At 41.3% G+C, this 18,910-nt stretch overlaps 1 protein-coding gene across 6 annotated transcripts in view; it reads right to left on the bottom strand.

Moving 5' to 3' along the window:
• OS9 (OS9 endoplasmic reticulum lectin) overlaps positions 1–18,910 on the bottom strand; it is a 30,594-nt gene that overhangs the window by 10,596 nt on the left and 1,088 nt on the right. For all 6 annotated transcript variants that reach the window (XM_077913568.1, XM_077913572.1, XM_077913570.1 and 3 more), the window contains exons 3-5: positions 18,350–18,413; positions 18,143–18,219; positions 17,857–17,955 (exon numbers count right to left, since the gene is read on the bottom strand). In XM_077913568.1, coding sequence (XP_077769694.1) covers positions 17,857–17,955; positions 18,143–18,219; positions 18,350–18,413 — 240 coding nt within the window. The remainder of the gene's footprint in view (positions 1–17,856; positions 17,956–18,142; positions 18,220–18,349; positions 18,414–18,910) is intronic.

Raw genomic sequence — 18,910 nt, 5'->3', positions numbered from 1 at the left:
CTCTCTAAAACTGTTATTGAGGGACGCCTGGGTGGCTCAGCAGTTGAGCGTCTGCCTTCCGCCCAGGGTGAGCCCCTGGAGTCCCAGGATCGAGTCCCACACCGGGCTCCCTGCATGGAGCCTGCTTCTCCCTCTGCTTCTCTCCCTCTCTGTCTCTCATGAATAAATAAATAAAATCTTTTAAAAAATAAAAGAGATTAAAAAAAAAGAGATTTATTTATTTGAGAGAGAGAGAGAGAGAAGGAAAATGCACATGTGAGAGGGGGGAAGGGCAGGGGGAGAGAGAGAGAGAGAGAGAGAGAATCTCAAGCACACTCTGCAGTCAGTGGAGATCATGACCCAACCCCTGAAACTAAGAGTCAGACACTTAACCAACTGAGCCACCAGGGTCCCCTAGAAGAGCTTTCACCTTATATTTATAGGGATAAATACAGAAATATTTACGGATGAAATGATGTCTGTAATTTATTTCCAAGTAGTCTGGGAGTGGAGGTAGTAGTAAGGGGAGGTGAGTAAGAAGATAGATAAAATGAGACCGGCTAACTGGAGGGTATTATGCTGAATGAAGTAAGTCAATTGGAGAAGGACAATCATTATATGGTCTCATTCACTTGGGGAAAATAAAAAATAGTGAAAGGGATTATAGGGGAAAGGAGAGAAAATGAGTGGGAAATATCAGACAGGGATACAGAACATGAGAGACTCCTAACTCTGGGAAACAAACAAAGGGTAGTGGAAGAGGAGGTGGGTGGGTGGGGGTGGGGTGGGGTGACTGGGTGATGGGCAGACGGGGGCACTTGACTGGGTGAGCACTGGGTGTTATACTATATGTTGGCAAATCGAACTCCAATAAAAAATATACATATAAATAAAAACATGATTTCAGTTAAAAAAAAAAAAGAGACTGGCCGTATTTGTTGAAACTAGACAATCACAGGGGGTCATTAACACAATCATCTCTGATTTTTTGTTTCTAACTTTCCATAATAAAGGTTTTACAACACAATCTTAAATATATATAATCTGTACCCAGCACTTTTTACTTTTACTTACTTAAAAGTAAGTAATTTAAACATGAATATAGGGTAGCCCCGGTGGCGCAGCAGTTTAGCGCCGCCTGCAGCCCAGGGCATGATCCTGGAGACCCTGGATGGAGTCCCACATCAGGCTCTCTGCATGGAGCCTGCTACTCCTTCTGCCTGTGTCTCTGCCTCTCTCTCTCTGTCTCTATGAGTAAATAAATAGTCTTTAAAAAAAAACATGAATATATGTATAATAATCTTTTGTAATAACAACAAAAAGGAGGGAAAACTATTTACTCAGTACAGCAATGATGACAAAATGATGGAAATGGAATAGTATGCAGACGTAAAAACAAAATATAAAGCTCTAGATATAAGGCCACTGAAAGAATGTCTAAGAATTATTGTCAAAAAAAAGGGGAGGTACGCCTGGGTGGCTCAGCAGTTGAGCGTTTGCCTTCCGCTCAGGGTGTGATTCTGGGATCCGGGATCAAGTCCCACATTGGGCTCCCTGTGAGGAGCCTGCTTCTCCCTCTGCCTATGTCTCTGCCTCTCTCTCTCTCCCTGTGTCTCTCACAGATAAATAAATAAATCTTAAAAAAAAAAGAAATTATTGCCAAGATATATAAAAACAAGGTGCAAAATATGTTTAATATACCATATGTTGTGTATAGAAAAAGAAAAATAAGATTCGCTAGTCATAACTGCATGTGAACCACCAAGAAAGGCTGGAAGTATCCATGAAATACCAAGAGCAAGGTCACCTGTGGGCGGTGGGAGGACACAATGGGCACAGGCACGATGGGAACGGAGCAGATGGGAGGTAAGTTCGGGAGGGGGAGTTCTCCTTGCACAAAAATTTTTGTATTTCCTAGGTTTGGAATCATGGGAAAGTATTATCTGCTCGAAATTTAGATAAAGACACTTAAAAAGCCATGAAAACTTGAGAAATACCTAAAGTAGTGCTTGGAGAGAAACGTTTATAAAAAAGGAAAAGCTGAAAATGAAGGAGTTAAACATTCATTTCAAGAAATGAAAAATAGGGGCAGCCCTGGTGGCCCAGTGGTTTGGGGCTACCTTCGGCCCAGGGCGTGATCCTGGAGACCTGGGATTGAGTCCCATGTCGAGCTCCCTGCATGGAGTCTGCTTCTCCCTCTGCCTATGTCTTTGTCTCTCTCTCTCTCTCTCTCTCTGTGCCTCTCATGAATAAATAAATAAAATCTTAAAAAAAAAGAAATGAAAAATAGAATGGTAAAATAAACTCAAGAAAGCAGAAGGAAGTTAAATAGTGGACATTAATAAAATAAAAACCAAATGCTATGCAGAAACTCAACAGAGCCAAAGTAGCTGGTTCTTTAAAAGGAGTAATGCACCTGACCAACCTCTGGTAAGACTGACCAATAACAAAGGAGGCAAACAAACTCTGAAGAATGAAAAGAGGAACCTAATCACAGATGCTAGAGGGATTAAAAAGATAACAGAAGGGAATCAAGAACAACTTTATGACAATAAATCTGAAAAATGAGATGAAATAGACAAATTCCTGAAAAATACACCTTACTATAACTGACACAAAGAAATAGAAAACTTTGAATATACCTAAAATTACTAAAGAAAATCAAATTGAAAATCTTCCTGCACTGAAAATGTAGACCAACATGATTTTCCAGGTGAATTCCAGCAAACACTCCAGGAATAAAAAATTGAAATATTAGGGCACCTAGGTGGCTCAGTTGGTTAAGTGTCTGACCCTTGATCTCAGCTCAGGTCTTGATCTCAAGCCTCATACTGGATACTTGAGTTCAAGCCTCATACTGGATATGGAGCCTACTTAACAACAACAATAACAACAAAAAAATTGCAATCTTAGACATTCTTCAGAGTATAGAAACAGAACATTTTTGAACTCATTTTTTTGAGAAGAGCATAACTTTCTTACCAAAACATGATAAGGACAGCACTAAAAGGAAAAACTACAAGTCAACCTCTCTCAAAAGATATATACAGAGTTCTTTAAAAAGTAGCAAACTGGGGGATCCCAGAGTGGCTCAGTGTTTTAGCGCCTGCCTTCAGCCTAGGGCGTGATCCTGGAGACCCAGGATGGAGTCCCACATTGGGCTCCCTGGCATGGAGCCTGCTTCTCCCTCTGCCTGTGTCTCTGCCTCTCTCTCTCTCTCTCTCTGTGTCTCTCATGAATACATAAATAAAATTTTAAAAAAGTAGCAAACTGGATCCAGCAAGATCAAAAAAGGATAATCAAAGATAATACATATGATCAAACTAGGTTCATCTCAGGAACGCAAAATTGATTTAACATTAGAGGATCAATAAATTGTTTAATTTCTAATGAAAGTTTGGCCTAAAATTAGGATATCAATTAAGTACATTAGTTTATTTATTTTTTTAAAGATTTTATTTATTTATTCATGATAGACACAGAGAGAGAGAGAGAGAGAGAGAAAGGCAGAGGGAGAAGCAGGCTCCATGCAGGGAGCCTGACGTGGGATTCAATCCCGGGACTCCAGGATCACGCCCTGGGCTGAAGGCAGGTGCTAAACCGCTGAGCCACCCAGGGATCCCCTAAGTATATTAGTTTAAATCAGTTTCATGTTAATAAATACTTGAAAAAACGATCAGTTTTTAGGAATCAGTGAAATGAGAAATTCATCATGAAATGCCATTATATACCCAACAAATTAATAAAAATTTCAAAATCCCGTAATATATATTAGTAATATATATATATGGAATGTTGGGAAGTGGTATTGCAATAAGGATACGAATGGGAACAAAACCTTAGGAAAATATCCTGCAATGCCAAATAAACTAGAACTGGGGCTTACCTTCACATCCTATGACCCAGCAATTGTATACCCGGGCAAAATTCTCCTTTAACATTCTTGCACATTATATTAGGAGATACTTAAAAGAATTTTGTACCTAGTAGCAGCAGAAAACTGGAACCAACCCAAATGTCTGTGAAAGGTAACTGATGAACAGAGGATGAACTATATACAAAAGACTATGCTACAGGCCTGTAGGCGAGTGCACTGCAGCTACCACCCCGCACGGGGCTGGATGTCAAACACAGTACTGAGCAAAAGAAAAAAAAAAAAATCCCAGACTTCCTTGTATGCACTCTGCAAGTTGTCACAAAATACATTTGTATAAAGTTCAGAAGAAGGATAAATTAAATGAGATGCATACACAGATGGCAAAACTCTATAGAGAAAAGCAAAGAAATTCTCATAAAGTTAGGATAGCTGTTACCTCTGTGATAAAGACAGAGAGAGGGATGTGGTGTGTGGGGGCACTGAGGAACTTTTACAGTACTGCCTGTATTCTTCCATAACCTAAGGCCATTAGATGGGTACTCCCTTTATGCATCCTTACACAATACATGCACGTTTTATGCCATCTTATGTATTGTGGTATATTCCACAATATTTTAAAAATGTAATTAGGAAAAAAATGACCACAATATTAAGGAACAAGAGAAATATAAGAGGAATAATTTACCATGAATATATTACAATTCTAAATTTAATATGTATCTAACAGCCTCAAAATATATGAAGGAAAAATTAACAAAATTGCCAAATCCACCATCATCAGTGAAAATTTTAATAAACTTCTTTCAATAATTGGCCACCTGAACAAAAAGTAGTAGAAAACTTGACCAATACAATTAGTCTTGAACTGAATAGAGAAAAACACATGCTTTCAGGCACACCCAGACCATTTTTTAAAGTTCACCAGACAAAGTCGATAATCACCAACAAAACACTGACACAATAGCATAAAATTAGAAATCAATAACAATTATATAAAAACCACAAAAATAAAACACATCTGTTTAGAAATATAATAAGCTTAAATCTAAAGTAAGTTCTCAAGTAAAGTACAAAAAACAATGAAAATGGAGAGATGCCTGGGTGGCTTTGAGTTTGCCTTCAGCTCAGGTCATGATCTCAGGGTCCTTGGATCCAGCTCTGAGCTCTGAGCCCTTCAGGCTTCCTGTTCAGCAGGCAGTCTGCTTCTTCTTCTGCCCCTCCCCCCCACTCGTGCTCTCTTTCAAATAAATAAATAATCTTATGAAAATGCAAACACTGCATATCAAAACTTGAGGGATGCAACCCACATGGAGTGAAATGGAGCTTTACATTTACAATGCATAATTAGGAAAGGAGAAAGTGAGTGAAACATCCCACAATTCCTATTATGGACAACGAACAATCTATTATTCAAAGTTTAAAAGAAAAAGAGCAACAATCCATTAGGAAAATGAGCAAAGAATTTGGATGGTTGAACGAAGAGTAAAGGCTGAAAAGAGAAATGGCTCTTAAACAGGCCTAAGATTATTTACCTTTACTTAATTACAACCACACTAAGAAATCATTGTTTACCTGATGCCTATCTGATGATTGGCCAAAATCCACAAGTTTAAAAATACACTAGGTGGCATAGCTGTAGGGGAACTGGCATTCTCATACATTGCTGGAGGGAGAGTAATTTACCTAAGCAGGGTAACTTGGCAGTATGTATAAAAATCACCCAAGTCTACTTCCAGGAATTTAACCTACATATACTTTATAGGTACAAGGTTATTCACTATAGCACTTCTGTGTTAATAAGAGTTAAATAACCTAAATGTCCATCCACAGGGAACTATTTAGCCAAATGATAGCAAACTGTATGAGAATAACAACAACTATTAAAAAGAATAAGAACGGGGCAGCTGGGTGGCTCAGTCGTTAAGCATCCAACTCTTGATTTCAGCTCAGGTCATGATCCGTGGGTCCTGGGATAGAGCTCTGTGTCTGGCTCCACACCCTGTGGGGAATCTACTTGAGGATTCTCTCTCTCCCTCTGCCCCTCCCTCTTCTTGTGCTTTCTCTTTCTCAAATAAATAAATACATACATCTTTAAATAATACAAATAAATAAAAAAAAAAAAACCAATGGTGCAATGGGCAAAATGAGTGAAGGAGGCCAAAAGGTACAAACATCTAGTTATAAATAAGTCAGGGGGATGTACAACATGGTGATTTTAGTTAATGATACCATATAGCCTATTTGGAAGTTGCCAAGAGAGTAGGTCCTACAGGTTCTCATGACAAGAAAAAAAACTGTAACTAGACTTATTGTGATCATTTTGCAATATATATATATAACACTGAAACATTGTGTATTGTATACCTGAAACTAATATAATGTTATATGTCAATTATACAATAGACAAAAAGAAAAAAAGGAAGGAAAATGAAGCTATTTATATATGTATTTGGAAAGAGCTCAAGGAGAAATGTTTTATGAACATTGAAAAAAAAATCTCTGAGTCAGGGCACCTGGCTGGCTCAGTCAGTAGAGCATGAGATCTTGATCCTGGGGTCATGAATTCAAACCCCATATTGGGGGGGTAGTTTTCTTAAGAAAAAAAAAAAAAAAAGACCCTTAGGGCACCTCAGCCCTGGGTGGCTCAGTTGGTTGAGCACCCAACTCCTGATTTTGGCTCAGGTCATGATCTCAGGTCAGGTCACGATCACAGGGTCAGGTCACGAGATCGAGCCTCATGTCAGCTCCGTGCTGGTCTTGGAGTTAAGATTATCCCTCTACCTCTCTCTGCTCCCCTCCACGCACATGCTCTCTCTCTATAAAACGAATATAAGCAAAAAAAAAAAAAAATATATATATATATATAGGCATTTCTATATTTGAGCTATGAGAATGTACTATCTAATCAAAAAAATTAAATATTGAATTTTTTAAGTGTGATAAAAATTCAAGGGTTTGAAAGAGAAGATAATAAACATAGAGGAGGAGAAGAAAGAAAATAATAAAGATAGCAGAGAATATAAGCAAAGTCAAAAAGCAGCTCATGGACTAACAGACAAATCTTCTACAAGATAGAACAACAAAAAGAAAAGGCAAAGTTTATGTTAGGAATTAAGAGACGCCTGGGTGGCTCAGCAGTTGAGCGTCTGCCTTCACACCCAGGTCGTGATCCTGGAGACCCAGGATCGAGTCCCACGTCGGGCTCCCTGCACGGAACCTGCTTCTTCCTCTGTCTGTGTCCCTGCCTCTCTCTCTCTGTGTCTCTCATGAATACATAAATAAAATTTCAAAAATAAAAAGGAATTAAAAAGGGCACAAATCTATAAAAGATGATTATTAAAAATTAACATAAAACAATTTTATACTAAAACACTTGAAAATTTAGACAACTAAATAATGGCCTATGAAACTGTAACTTGTTAATGCTTCATGCATTAATATGAAAGACTCTTATTATCATCTAATAAATTAAATCAGTAGTAAAAACCATCCCCACAATACACAATATATAGTATTGTGGTGTATTGGGATGAGGTGGTTTTACAGAGTTCTCCCAAACCTTTAATGAATAATCTCTATCTTAGCAAACTCTTCCAGAGAACAAGGAAAGAGAGAAACTTCTCAAGACATTTATGAAGCTAATACAATTTGATACCAAGACAAGACTAAACAATACAAGAAAATTGTTGACCAATTCACTTATGAAAACAGCTGTAGGGCAGCCCAGGTGGCTCAGCGGTTTAGCGCTGCCTTCAGCCCAGGGCGTGATCCTGGAGATCCCGGGATTGAATCCCATGTCAGGCTCCCTGCATGGAGCCTGCTTCTCCCTCTGCCTGTGTCTGTGCCTCTCTCTCTGTGTGTCTCTCATGAATAAATAAAAATCTTTAAAAAAAGAAAAGAGCTGTAAAAATCAATTAAAATATTAGGAAACAATATGTCAATGCATTTTTTTTTTTTAAGATTGTATTTATTCATTAGAGACACAGAGAGAGAGGCAGAGACACAGGCAGAGGGAGAAGCAGTTCATGCAGGGAGCCCGATGTGGGACTTGATCCCAGGGCCCCGGGGTCACGCCCTGAGCCAAAGGCAGATGCTCAACCACTGAGCCACCCAGGTGTTCCAAATATGTTAATGTATTAAGAATATTTCAAGAGGGGGATCCCTGGGTGGCGCAGCGGTTTGGCGCCTGCCTTTGGCCCAGGGTGTGATCCTGGGGACCCGGGATTGAATCCCACGTTGGGCTCCCGGTGCATGGAGCCTGCTTCTCCCTCTGCCTGTGTCTCTGCCTCTCTCTCTCTCTCTCTGTGACTATCATAAATAATAAATAAAATTAAAAAAAAAAAAAAGAATATTTCAAGAGGCACCTGGCTGGCCTAGTTGATAGAGCACATAACTCTTGATCTCAGAGTTGTCAGTTCAAGCCCCACGTTGGGTAGAGAGATTACATACTTAAAGAAAATAAAATCTTTAAAAAAATACCTTATGACCATGAATTATTCCAGAAATGCAAGGGTAAAAAAGACCTTAGACAATGAATTAGTTTGAATTCACCATATTAAAAAATAAAGATGAAAAGTTATATGATCATCTTGATAGATATAGACAAAACATGTGTTAAAATTCCACACCTACCCATGATGAAAGTATTCCACAAACTAGGAAACTAGGAATAAAATGGAACTTCACTCACATGATAAGGGGTGTCTACAAAAAGCCTATAGGAAAATATCATGTTAATAGTGTAACTTCAGGAGCACTTTTTTTTTTTCTTAAGATTTTTTTTTTTTAATTTATTCATAGAGACAGAGAGAGAGAGGGGCAGAGACACAGGCAGAGGGAGAAGCTCCATATAGGAAGCCTGACGTGGGACTCAATCCCGAGTCTCCAGGATCACACCCCAGGCTGCAGGTGGTGCTAAACCGCTGCACCACCGGGTCTACCCTTCAGGCGCATTTCCTTTAAAGTTAGAACAAGCCGGGATCCCTGGGTGGCTCAGCGGTTTAGCGCCTGCCTTTGACCCAGGGTGTGATCCTGGAGTCCCAGGATCAAGTCCTGCAGTGGGCTCCCTGCATGGAGCCTGCTTCTCCCTCTGCCTGTGTCTCTGCCTCTCTCTCTCTGTGTCTCTCATGAATAAATAAATAAAATCTTTAAAGAAAAATAAATAAAGTCAGAACTAGCCAGAGAGGCCCACCATAACCACTTCTACTGCACTACAGGTATAAGAAAAATAAAATATATAAAGGATTAGAAAGGAAGAAGCCAAAGTTTCCCTATTTGCAGACAACATAATTATCCACATAGAAAGTCTATGAGAACCTGCAAACTATTGCAAATGGAAGTTCAGTAAAGTTGTGAATATAAGATTAATATATAAAATTAATAATGTGACTATTACCCCAGCAACAATCAATCAGAAACTAATTTTTAAAAGATGCCATTTACGGGGCACCTGGGTAGCTTAGTCAGTTGAGCATCCAACTCTTGATTTCAGCTCAGGTCATGATCTCAGGGTCCTGGGATCAAGCCCTGCATCAGGCTTCACTCTCTCTCCTTCTCTCGCTTCCCCTGATCCCCTCAAATAAATAAATAAATCTTTAAAAAAATAAAAAAATGAAAGATGCTATTTACAATGGCATCGAAAACTATAAGGTACCTGTACGGTTGAAACATTTGCCTATACACATAAGACAAATAAAAGCTACAAGGTATCTAGAACTAACCTCACATGAGATATACAAAAGCTTTTGTAGAGAAAATTAAAATCTTTTTTTTTTTGAGAAAATTAAAATCTTACTAATATACAAGGCAATAAGTAAATAGAAGTATACATTATGTTCATTGTGAATGAAGAATCAGTATCATAAAATATCAATTCTCTCCAAATTAATATAAAATTCAATGTAATTGCTCAACATCACTCGGCATCAGGGAAATACAAATCAAAACCCCAATGAGATACCACCTCACACCAACTCAGAATGGCTAAAATTAACAAGTCAGGAAACAATGGATGTTGGCGAGTACGCAGAACCATCTTACAATGTTGGTGGGAATGCAAGCTGGTTCAGCTACTCTGGAAAACAGTATGGAGGTTCCTTGAAAAGTTGAAAATAGAGCTACACTATGACTCAGCAATTGCACTATCAGGTGTTTACCCCAATGAAACAAAATGTAGAGATCTGAAGGGGCACCTGCACCCCAATGTTTATAGCAGCAATATCCACAATAGGCAAACTATGGAAAGAGCCCAGATGTCCGTTGACAGATCATTCACCAATAAGATATGCCTCCCCTGACAGATGTGGTGTGTGTGTGTGTGTGTGTGTGTGTGTATAGAGAGAGAATAGAATATGACTCAAGCCATTACAAAAAAAAAAAAATGAAATCTTGCCATTTACAATGATGTGGATGGAACCAAAAGATATTATGCTAAGTGAAATAAATCAATAGGAGAAAGACAATTATCATATGATCTCATTCATATGGGAATTTAAGAAACAAAACAGAGGATCATAGAGAAAAGGAGGGAAAAATAAAAGAAGATGAAATCAGAAACGGAGACAAACTATGAGAGACTCTTAGTCATAGGAAACAAACTGAGGGTTGCTGGAGGAGAGGGGGGAGGGGGATGGGATAACAGGGTGATGGGCTTTAAGGATGGCAAGTGATGTGCTGAGTACTGGGCATTATATGAGACTGATGAATCACTGACCTCTCCCTGTGAAACCAATAATACATCATATGTTAACTAATTGAATTTAAATTAATTAATTTTTAAAAAAGAAAAGAGAGCTAGATAGTTGTCTGATTAAAAAAAAATTTCAAGCGGATTCAAAACAGATACTTGTACATCAATGTTCCGTGCAGCTTTATTCACAATAGCCAAAAGGTGGAAACACCAGAGTATTCATCCATCAACAGATGAATAAATAAGATATGGAATATACGTACAATGGAATATTACTAAGTGTTCCACAAGAGGAATATGCCATAAAAAGAAATAAAGTTCTGATACATACTACAACATGGATGGATCTTGAAAACATTATGCTAAGTGAAATAAGCCAGACACACACTAAAGGACAAATATTGTGTGATGTACTTATGTGCAGTACCCAGAACAAGCAAATTTATACAGATAGAAAGCAGGACAGAGCCTGGAGGAAGGGGGAGAAATGGGTAATTATTACCTCCTGGGTATAGAGTTTGTCTGGGATGATGAAATTGTTCTGGAAATAGATAGTGGTAATAGTTATACAACACTGTTAATGCAATTAATGCCACTGAATTGTACACTTAAAAATTGTTAAAATGGTAACTTTTTATTTTTTTAATTTTTTTGAAGATAGGTTTTTTTTTTTTTTTTTTAATTTTTATTTATTTATGATAGTTGCACAGAGAGAGAGAGAGAGAGAGGCAGAGACATAGGCAGAGGGAGAAGCAGGCTCCATGCACCGGGAGCCCGACGTGGGATTCGATCCCGGGTCTCCAGGATCGCGCCCTGGGCCAAAGGCAGGCGCCAAACAGCTGCGCCACCCAGGGATCCCTATTTTTTTTTAATTTTTATTTTATATTATTTATTTATCTATTCAGAAGAGACAGAGAAAGAGGCAGAGATACAGGAAGATGGAGAAGCAAGCTCTACGCAGCGAGGCCAATGTGGGACTCGATCCCTGGACTGGGGGATCATGCCCTGAGCCAAAGGCAGACGTTCAACCGCTGAGCCACCCAGGGTTCCCAAAATGGTAACTTCTTTTAAAAGATTTTTATTTATTTGAGAGAAAGAGTGCACGAAAGAGCACGAGCAGGGGGTAGAGGGAGAAGCAGGCTCCCCACTGAGCCAGGAGCGTGACATGGGGCTCCATCCAGGACCCTGGGATCATGACCTGGGCTGAAGGCAGATGCTTAACCAGCTGAGCCACCCAGGTGCCCCTAAAATAGTAATTTTTGTGTCTATTTTACCATAACCAAAAATTAATATATTAATAAAAATAAACAAAGAATACATACACATTAAAGACTGAAAAATGCATCACATTCACCAATAAGATATGCCTTCCCTGTAACTCTGTTGTTGTCCCTCTTGGCTTTTCCCTCAGGCAAACTCCTGCATACTCACAACAAGCCCTCCACTGCATCACTGTGCAGAGTTCAAACCCAACTGCTCCTCAGTAGAGGATAGTAAGTAAACAATGACACACAACGCAGCCATTAGAATCACTGAACTAGATCTCTGCTTTATGCTTCAGGATGGCAAACCCTGATTAGTGGAAAAGCAAGTTGATACTGTTAATGTATAATTTTAAAATACAAAACAATATATAGTGCCTATGATATGTGTACAACCGCTAAAAATACAAAGCAAGGGACGCCTGGGTGGCTCAGCGGTTGAGCATCTGCCTTCTGCTCCGGACGTGATCCCAGAGTTTCGGGATCGAGTCCCACATCAGGCTCCCTGCATGGAGCCTGCTTCTCCTCCCTCTGACTATGTCTCTGCCTCTCTCTGTGTCTCTCGTGAATAAATAAATAAAATCTTAAAAAAAAAAAAAAGTACAAAGCAAGGGCAGACATGGTTGTGGTTGTTTCTGGAGAGGAGGGGGAGGGAAGAAATGAGAGGGTGGGTTTTAACTCTATCATTAGCATCCTATTCCTTTCTGATGCAAATATTGCAAAATGTTAACATCCGTGTCCCCTGGCAGTAGATTTTCAGGCCATTATTTTCTGTAAGTTTGAAAAGTTTCATAATTAGAGATTAGAAAGGGGAAATCTTAGATCTCTGTGAAATCTTACTTAATCTAAGAATTGAGATTAGGGATCCAGATTCGTTCAATTCAAGAAGGCTAGTTTCCCAAACCCCACGGGAGCTGCACTTTTACCAAACACGACACACACCGCTCCCACCCAGGAGGCATTGAGAAGATGGAACTTCACTGTTTGCCCTGGAGGGGGAAGTTTGCTCAATCACGAAGGCAATGAACATGGGTGGTCTACCAGGATATGAGAACTGAAAAATGAAAAACAGCCTGACAGGAATGCCCTCAACTGTCTGCCACTGAAACCTCCAGACCCCCCAGCAAATACTACACCCTTTCACTCCCGTGACAACCCTAGATGCTCTCAGGGTAACGGCGCTCCTGCAATGCCCTACCCCGGCCTGCCCACGTTCCCTTCCCCTTCTTTCTCCTCTAATTCTCCTTCTCCTTTCTGCCAGGTCCACCCAGCAGCATTTACACATGTTCCCATCTTAAAACACTAAACAACAACAACGAAGCCCCAGTCTCCCCAACCTCATAACCCCTCTAGTGCTCGCCTTTTCCCTCCCCTTCATATCCAGACTTCTTCAAAGGCTTCCACTTCTTTACTACCCCTACTAACACCGCTGGAACAAAGATCGCCAGTGACCTCTGCTCACAGGTCTGAGTCCCAGAGACTGGGCGTAGAGGACTTAGAACTTTCCATCTGGTTCCCACGCCTACTGTGTGAATTCTTATTTCCTTGTGCATTTATTTGCTTTGCTTTTGCTTTTATTAAAATAATAATTCCTATGATCATCTACGAGCAGTTTTTAATTTTCCTCTTCCCGAAAGGTTCAGATCCACCTGTGGCCATGGACAGTCCCTCTTTGAGATATGTCACTGTCGTCTCCGTTCTGGCCCCTTCTTCTCGGCAAAGCCCTCTTCTGCCCATGCTTTTAATGATGGCTTCCTCAATGTTCTGTTCCACTTTTTTCACTAGGTACTGTTTCCTTGGGAGGATTTTATCCAGCCCATGATTCCAATTATAGCCAATATGCTGATGACTCCCAGCCCTCCAGGTTTAATTCCGATCCCTTTCCTGAGCTCCAAACCCACAGATCCAACAGCCTCCTCAGACATCTCTACGTGGATGCCTGCAGCCACCCAAATCATCATACTCAAAACCAGAATCATCATTTTCCTCCACCAGACATATTCCTCTCTCTACTCCATACCTTGGCCTACTCAAGCTACAGATACTATAGATGGAACCACCATCTATGCAGTTGCTCAAGCCAGAAACCCATGAATCTTATTCTATTGACTCTGGCCCCTAAAGTTCCCCCAAAATTCACATTTCTTCATCCCTAGGCCACATTCTTCTCTCACCTGGACTGTGCAAACATCTCCTAACTGGCCTCCCAATCATTTGCTACACTCCAGCCAGAGTGAGCCTTCAGAACCAAAATTGGATATGTCATCATTCCACTTAAAATATTTCATTTGGTTTCCTCCCTTATTTCTCAGATCATCCAAACTCCTCAACATGGCTCGAGAGTTTCATGACATGTAAACTATCCCCTAACATTTGCCCAGCCTCACGCCCCACACTCCCTTCCCACAATTCTCTCTAGTCACCGTGAAGAGCTATCAATTGCCCCTTGTCTCCAGGCCTTTGGCACTTACCATACCTTTCACCTGGTATGTCTCTTCCCTCTCTCACTCCTCTACACCTGCTGGACCAACTCCTCAGCCTTCAACTGTTAGTTCAAAGGTCACGTTCTCCAGGCAGCCCCCCCTTTACTTAGACTCGGCCGGTTCCTTTATTGTGTGGCCCCCTATGACACGTACTTCACAGGTTAGATTTTATCCCACTTGTTGTGGTTGTTTATTTAATATCCATCTCCTGAGAGCAGGACTAGGTGTTTCAGTCACCATTTTATCCCCAGTTTCTATACAGTCCTTGGCCTAGGACATATATTCAACAGATAGGAGGAAAATGCAGTCTTTGCCCTCAGTTCTGGCCTACTGAAGCTATGGATAGTAATCAAGAAATAGGGGTGCCTGGGTGGCTCAGCTGTTTAAGCATCTGACTCCTGACCTCAACTTAAGTCTTGATCTCAGGGCTCGAGTTCAAGCCCTGCACTGGGCTTCATGTTGGGTATGGAGTCCACTTTTAAAAAATAATAATTAGAATATAATAAAGACGGATGCCTGGGAGGCTCAGTGGTTGAGCGTCTGCCTTCGGCTCAGGTCATGATCCTGGGGTCCTGGGATCGAGTCCCACATCAGGCTCCCTGCAGGGAGCCTGCTTCTCCCTCTGCTTATGTCTCTGCCTCTCTCTGTGTGTCTCATGAATAAATAAATAAATCTCAAGAAAAAAAGAATATAATAAAGCAAGTGCTATAATAGATTATATATGTTAAAAGATAATAAATGCCTGTGGGTTGCTATGGTCTGAATGTTTGTGTCCCCCTAAACATCTATGCCCAATGTGATAGTATTAGGAAGTGGGGCCTTTGGGAGGTGCTGAGGTGATAAGGGTGGAACCTTCACGAATGGGATTAATGCTCTTATAAAAGAGGCTCCACAGGCTCCCTAGCCCCTTCTACCATGAGAGAATAAATAACAAGTCTATGACCTGGAAGAGGGCCCTCACCCGAACATGCTAGCACCCTGATCTCCGACTTACAGAGCTGGAAGGAAAAAAATTTCTGTTTATAGGATTCTCAGTCTGTGGTATTTTGTTCTAGCAGCCCAAACAGACTAGGCCATGGATATATGTGGACATGGATATGTGTATATGAAATGCTGAAGAAACCTAACTAACCTTCTGGGTAAGCCAAAAGTTCACATGAAATAAATAACATCTGAATTGGGGGATCCCTGGGTGGCTCAGTGGTTTAGCGCCTGCCTTCGGCTTAGGGCGTGACCCCTGAGTCCCGGGATCAAGACCTGCATCGGGCTCCCTGCATGGAGCCTGCTTCTCCCTCTGCCTGTGTCTCTGCCTCTCTCTGTATGTCTCTCATTAATAAATAAATAAAATCTTAAAAAAAAAAAGAAACAAAAACCCATCTGAATTGGTTTATCATTCATTCAACAAATAATTTCTGGGCACCTTCTTGGTGCCAGGCACTATTCCAAGCACCAAAGATACAGCACAAAGTAAGACAGACAAAAAATAAAAGGAAAAAAAAAAAAAGTCCCTGCCTTCCTGGAACTTATTTTAGTCGGGGTAGACCAAGAAAAATATTAAACTCAACAAATAAGATAATTTCAGGAAATGATACATGCTTTGAAGAATATAAAACACTGCAGGTGTTTACCAGGATGGGGGCAGAAGGGTGTGTGTGTTGTGTATGCCTGCATTAGGGCTCCCTGTGAAGATGTCACAGGGATATATAACTTGAATGAGGGGTTGGAGCCAAGCACTCAAAAACCTGGGGGAAGACAGCTTTACACAGAAGGAACAAGGAGACTCACTGATTCAAAGAGCAGAAAGAAGGCCAGTGGGGAAGAAACACAATGAGTATTTATATCTCCAGAATTACAGAGCCAACTACCAACTGGACATCACCACTGGGTGTCTATAGTCGTTCTGACCTTCCCATGTCTAACATCAACCTTGTTTCCCCCTATTCCTTTCCATTTTAGCAAATGGCAGTTGCTCAAGCTAAAAAACCCTGGAGTCATACCCGACTCCACTCCATATCCAATCCATCAACAAATCTCATTGGAACCACCTTCAAAATACATCCAGAATCTGAGGGCTTCCCACCACTCCCCTGCCACCCTCACCTTGCTGAAGTATTTGGATCTTAGCCTTTGTGCCAAAGCAGAATCACTGAAGGTTTTCCAGGAGTGGACAGAGAAGTAATACTTGCTATACTGATATGATGGGAGTCAGCTCACACTAGTTCACAACAGCCAACTGGTAAATTTTCAGGAATGTTGCAAGATGGTTGACAACACATTGATAGCATGAATCTGGCCATGGTAGGAATATTTATACCACAGATATCAACAAATGTTACAAATCAAGGCTCCCCCTCCACTGCTCTATACTGGTGATTAGTGTTCAACATCTACCAGCACACAATTGCATGTGCAAGTCTGTATTACAGAAAGAGAATTCTTGTGTGATCAGGTGTGTAATTCTGGTCTCTATAGGTGTTTATGTTTGTGAATACACATTAAAAGCACCTGAAGAACCTTTCCCACCATAAATCTGCCTGCCTGAATTCAGTTAAGGGCCACTAGATCAGGAACACCTGTTAAGAGGCAGATGGCTGGGATCCCTGGGTGGCGCAGCGGTTTGGCACCCGCCTTTGGCCCAGGGCGCGATTCTGGAGACTCGGGATCGAATCCCACGTCGGGTTCCCGGTGCATGGAGCCTGCTTCTCCCTCTGCCTATGTCTCTGCCTCTCTCTCTCTCTCTGTGTGACTATCATAATTAAATAAAAAATAAAAAAAAAAAGAGGCTGATGGCAGTAATGCAGGTGAGAGATGAAGGCACCAACCATAGGAAAGAAGAGAGTGGTCAGAGAAATCTAGAGGTAAAATGAATTGGCTTTGTCATTAACTGATTTACTAAATTCCTTTCTTTCACACCATTCCTCAGTTTGTAGTCACAGACTCATTTCTGATTTTTTTTAAATTTTTTTAAATTTTTATTTATTTATGATAGTCACACAGAGAGAGAGAGAGAGGCAGAGACACAGGCAGAGGGAGAAGCAGGCTCCATGCACTGGAAGCCCGACGTGGGATTTGATCCCAGGTCTCCAGGATCGTGCCCTGGGCCAAAGGCAGGCGCCAAACCACTGCACCACCCAGGGTTCCCTCATTTCTGATTTTTTTTGTTAACATGTCTTCCTATCTAGGGAAGGGTCTGCATGTTTGTCCATCACTGTATCCCCAGAGCAGAGGCCCATGCCGACACCAGTACAACCTCACTGACGTTAAACGAAGAAAGGAAGAATCAGGAATGATGCTCAGATTTCTAGCTTGGGTGATAAAGAGATGAAACATGGAAGAAAGAATAGGCATGGCTAGGAGTTCTGAGGAGAGGATTTGGGAAATGCAGATGTGAAGTGCCTCGGACTATCCGGGCAGTGGCGTCCAGCTACCAATTGGAAAAAGGAGTCTTAAAATTAGAGTTTGGAGTCTGCAAGAGACCTCCTAGAGTGTAACCTGCAACCCCGCCCTCTTCCCTTAGAATCTCAATTATCACTGAGGGAGTGTCCATTTCCCTCTCTTGAGACTCACCCGAACCTCGGCCTCCCGTGGCCTCCCATTGAGGTCGCACTTGGATCCATTGCCATAGGTCTGGCTGTGGTAGCGTTTCAGGCGATGTTGCTTGGAGGCCTGGGGAGGACATTAAGGAGGAGGGCAGGGGTGGAAGGAAAGAAAGCAAAGAGGAAGAATGGCACTTTGTCCTAATGGCCACCAAGCCCCAAGCAACATGTCAGCTAATTCTGACCCACCCCTTCTTGTCAGGGCACTTAGTCTACAGCCAGGACCCCGTTCTCTCCCAATCCCAAACTCTTGCCACCTTGGCTGTCTCATCGTCCCAGTCGAAGGCCGATTGGTAGTAGCCGAGATAGAGGACTTCACCTTTGATCTCTGAATCTGTAAGAGAAACCACAGTGAAGCACCGTTACTCCCTTCTAAGAGGACAAAGAGGGAAGGGGACTGGGGAGGCAGGTCACCTTCCATGACGTGTTGCTGAGGGCTTAGGGAAAATGTAGGCGTGAGTCACCTTCCATGTGGTACTGCTGGATGTGGCGTCCATAACAGAATTCATACGTCCACCAGTCCTTGGTCTGACAATAAAAAAAATGAACAATCAAGGGGATAGAGTGAAGGACATCTCTGCCTGGAACCTGAATCTCTCCTGGCTCCAAGACACATAGCCTCTCAACTACTTCTCATCCCCTCTGCCTCCACACTCAATTCTCCAGAATCTCAGTGAGGAGGAAGGGCTGCTTTCCTTCTGTGACTGGAAGAAATACCTCCAGGGTATGTTTTCTACCTGTGGTCTTTTCACTCCTTCCTTTGAAAAGACTTTTTAAAAATCCTTCTTTGCCTTCCACAAAGGTAAGACATCATGGCATCCGCGAAGCACTCGGACCAGGAAAATATAGAGTATTCAAACATTAATTGAACTTCTACAACATTCAGTGGGCTGTTCTAGCCAGTGGGGATACAGCTGTGAACAAGATAAATGCTCTGACCTCCTCATGTACCCACATTCCAGGCCAAAAATAAATAAGCTGGCGATTCAGTCGGTAAGATGACTTCGGATCATGAAAACTGCCAT

Source organism: Canis aureus, chromosome 11 (assembly GCF_053574225.1).
Source record: "Canis aureus isolate CA01 chromosome 11, VMU_Caureus_v.1.0, whole genome shotgun sequence".
Taxonomy (NCBI): Eukaryota; Metazoa; Chordata; class Mammalia; order Carnivora; family Canidae; genus Canis; species Canis aureus.
The sequence above is the reverse complement of the archived record's forward strand: the minus strand, read 5'-3'. Positions and strand labels throughout refer to the sequence as shown.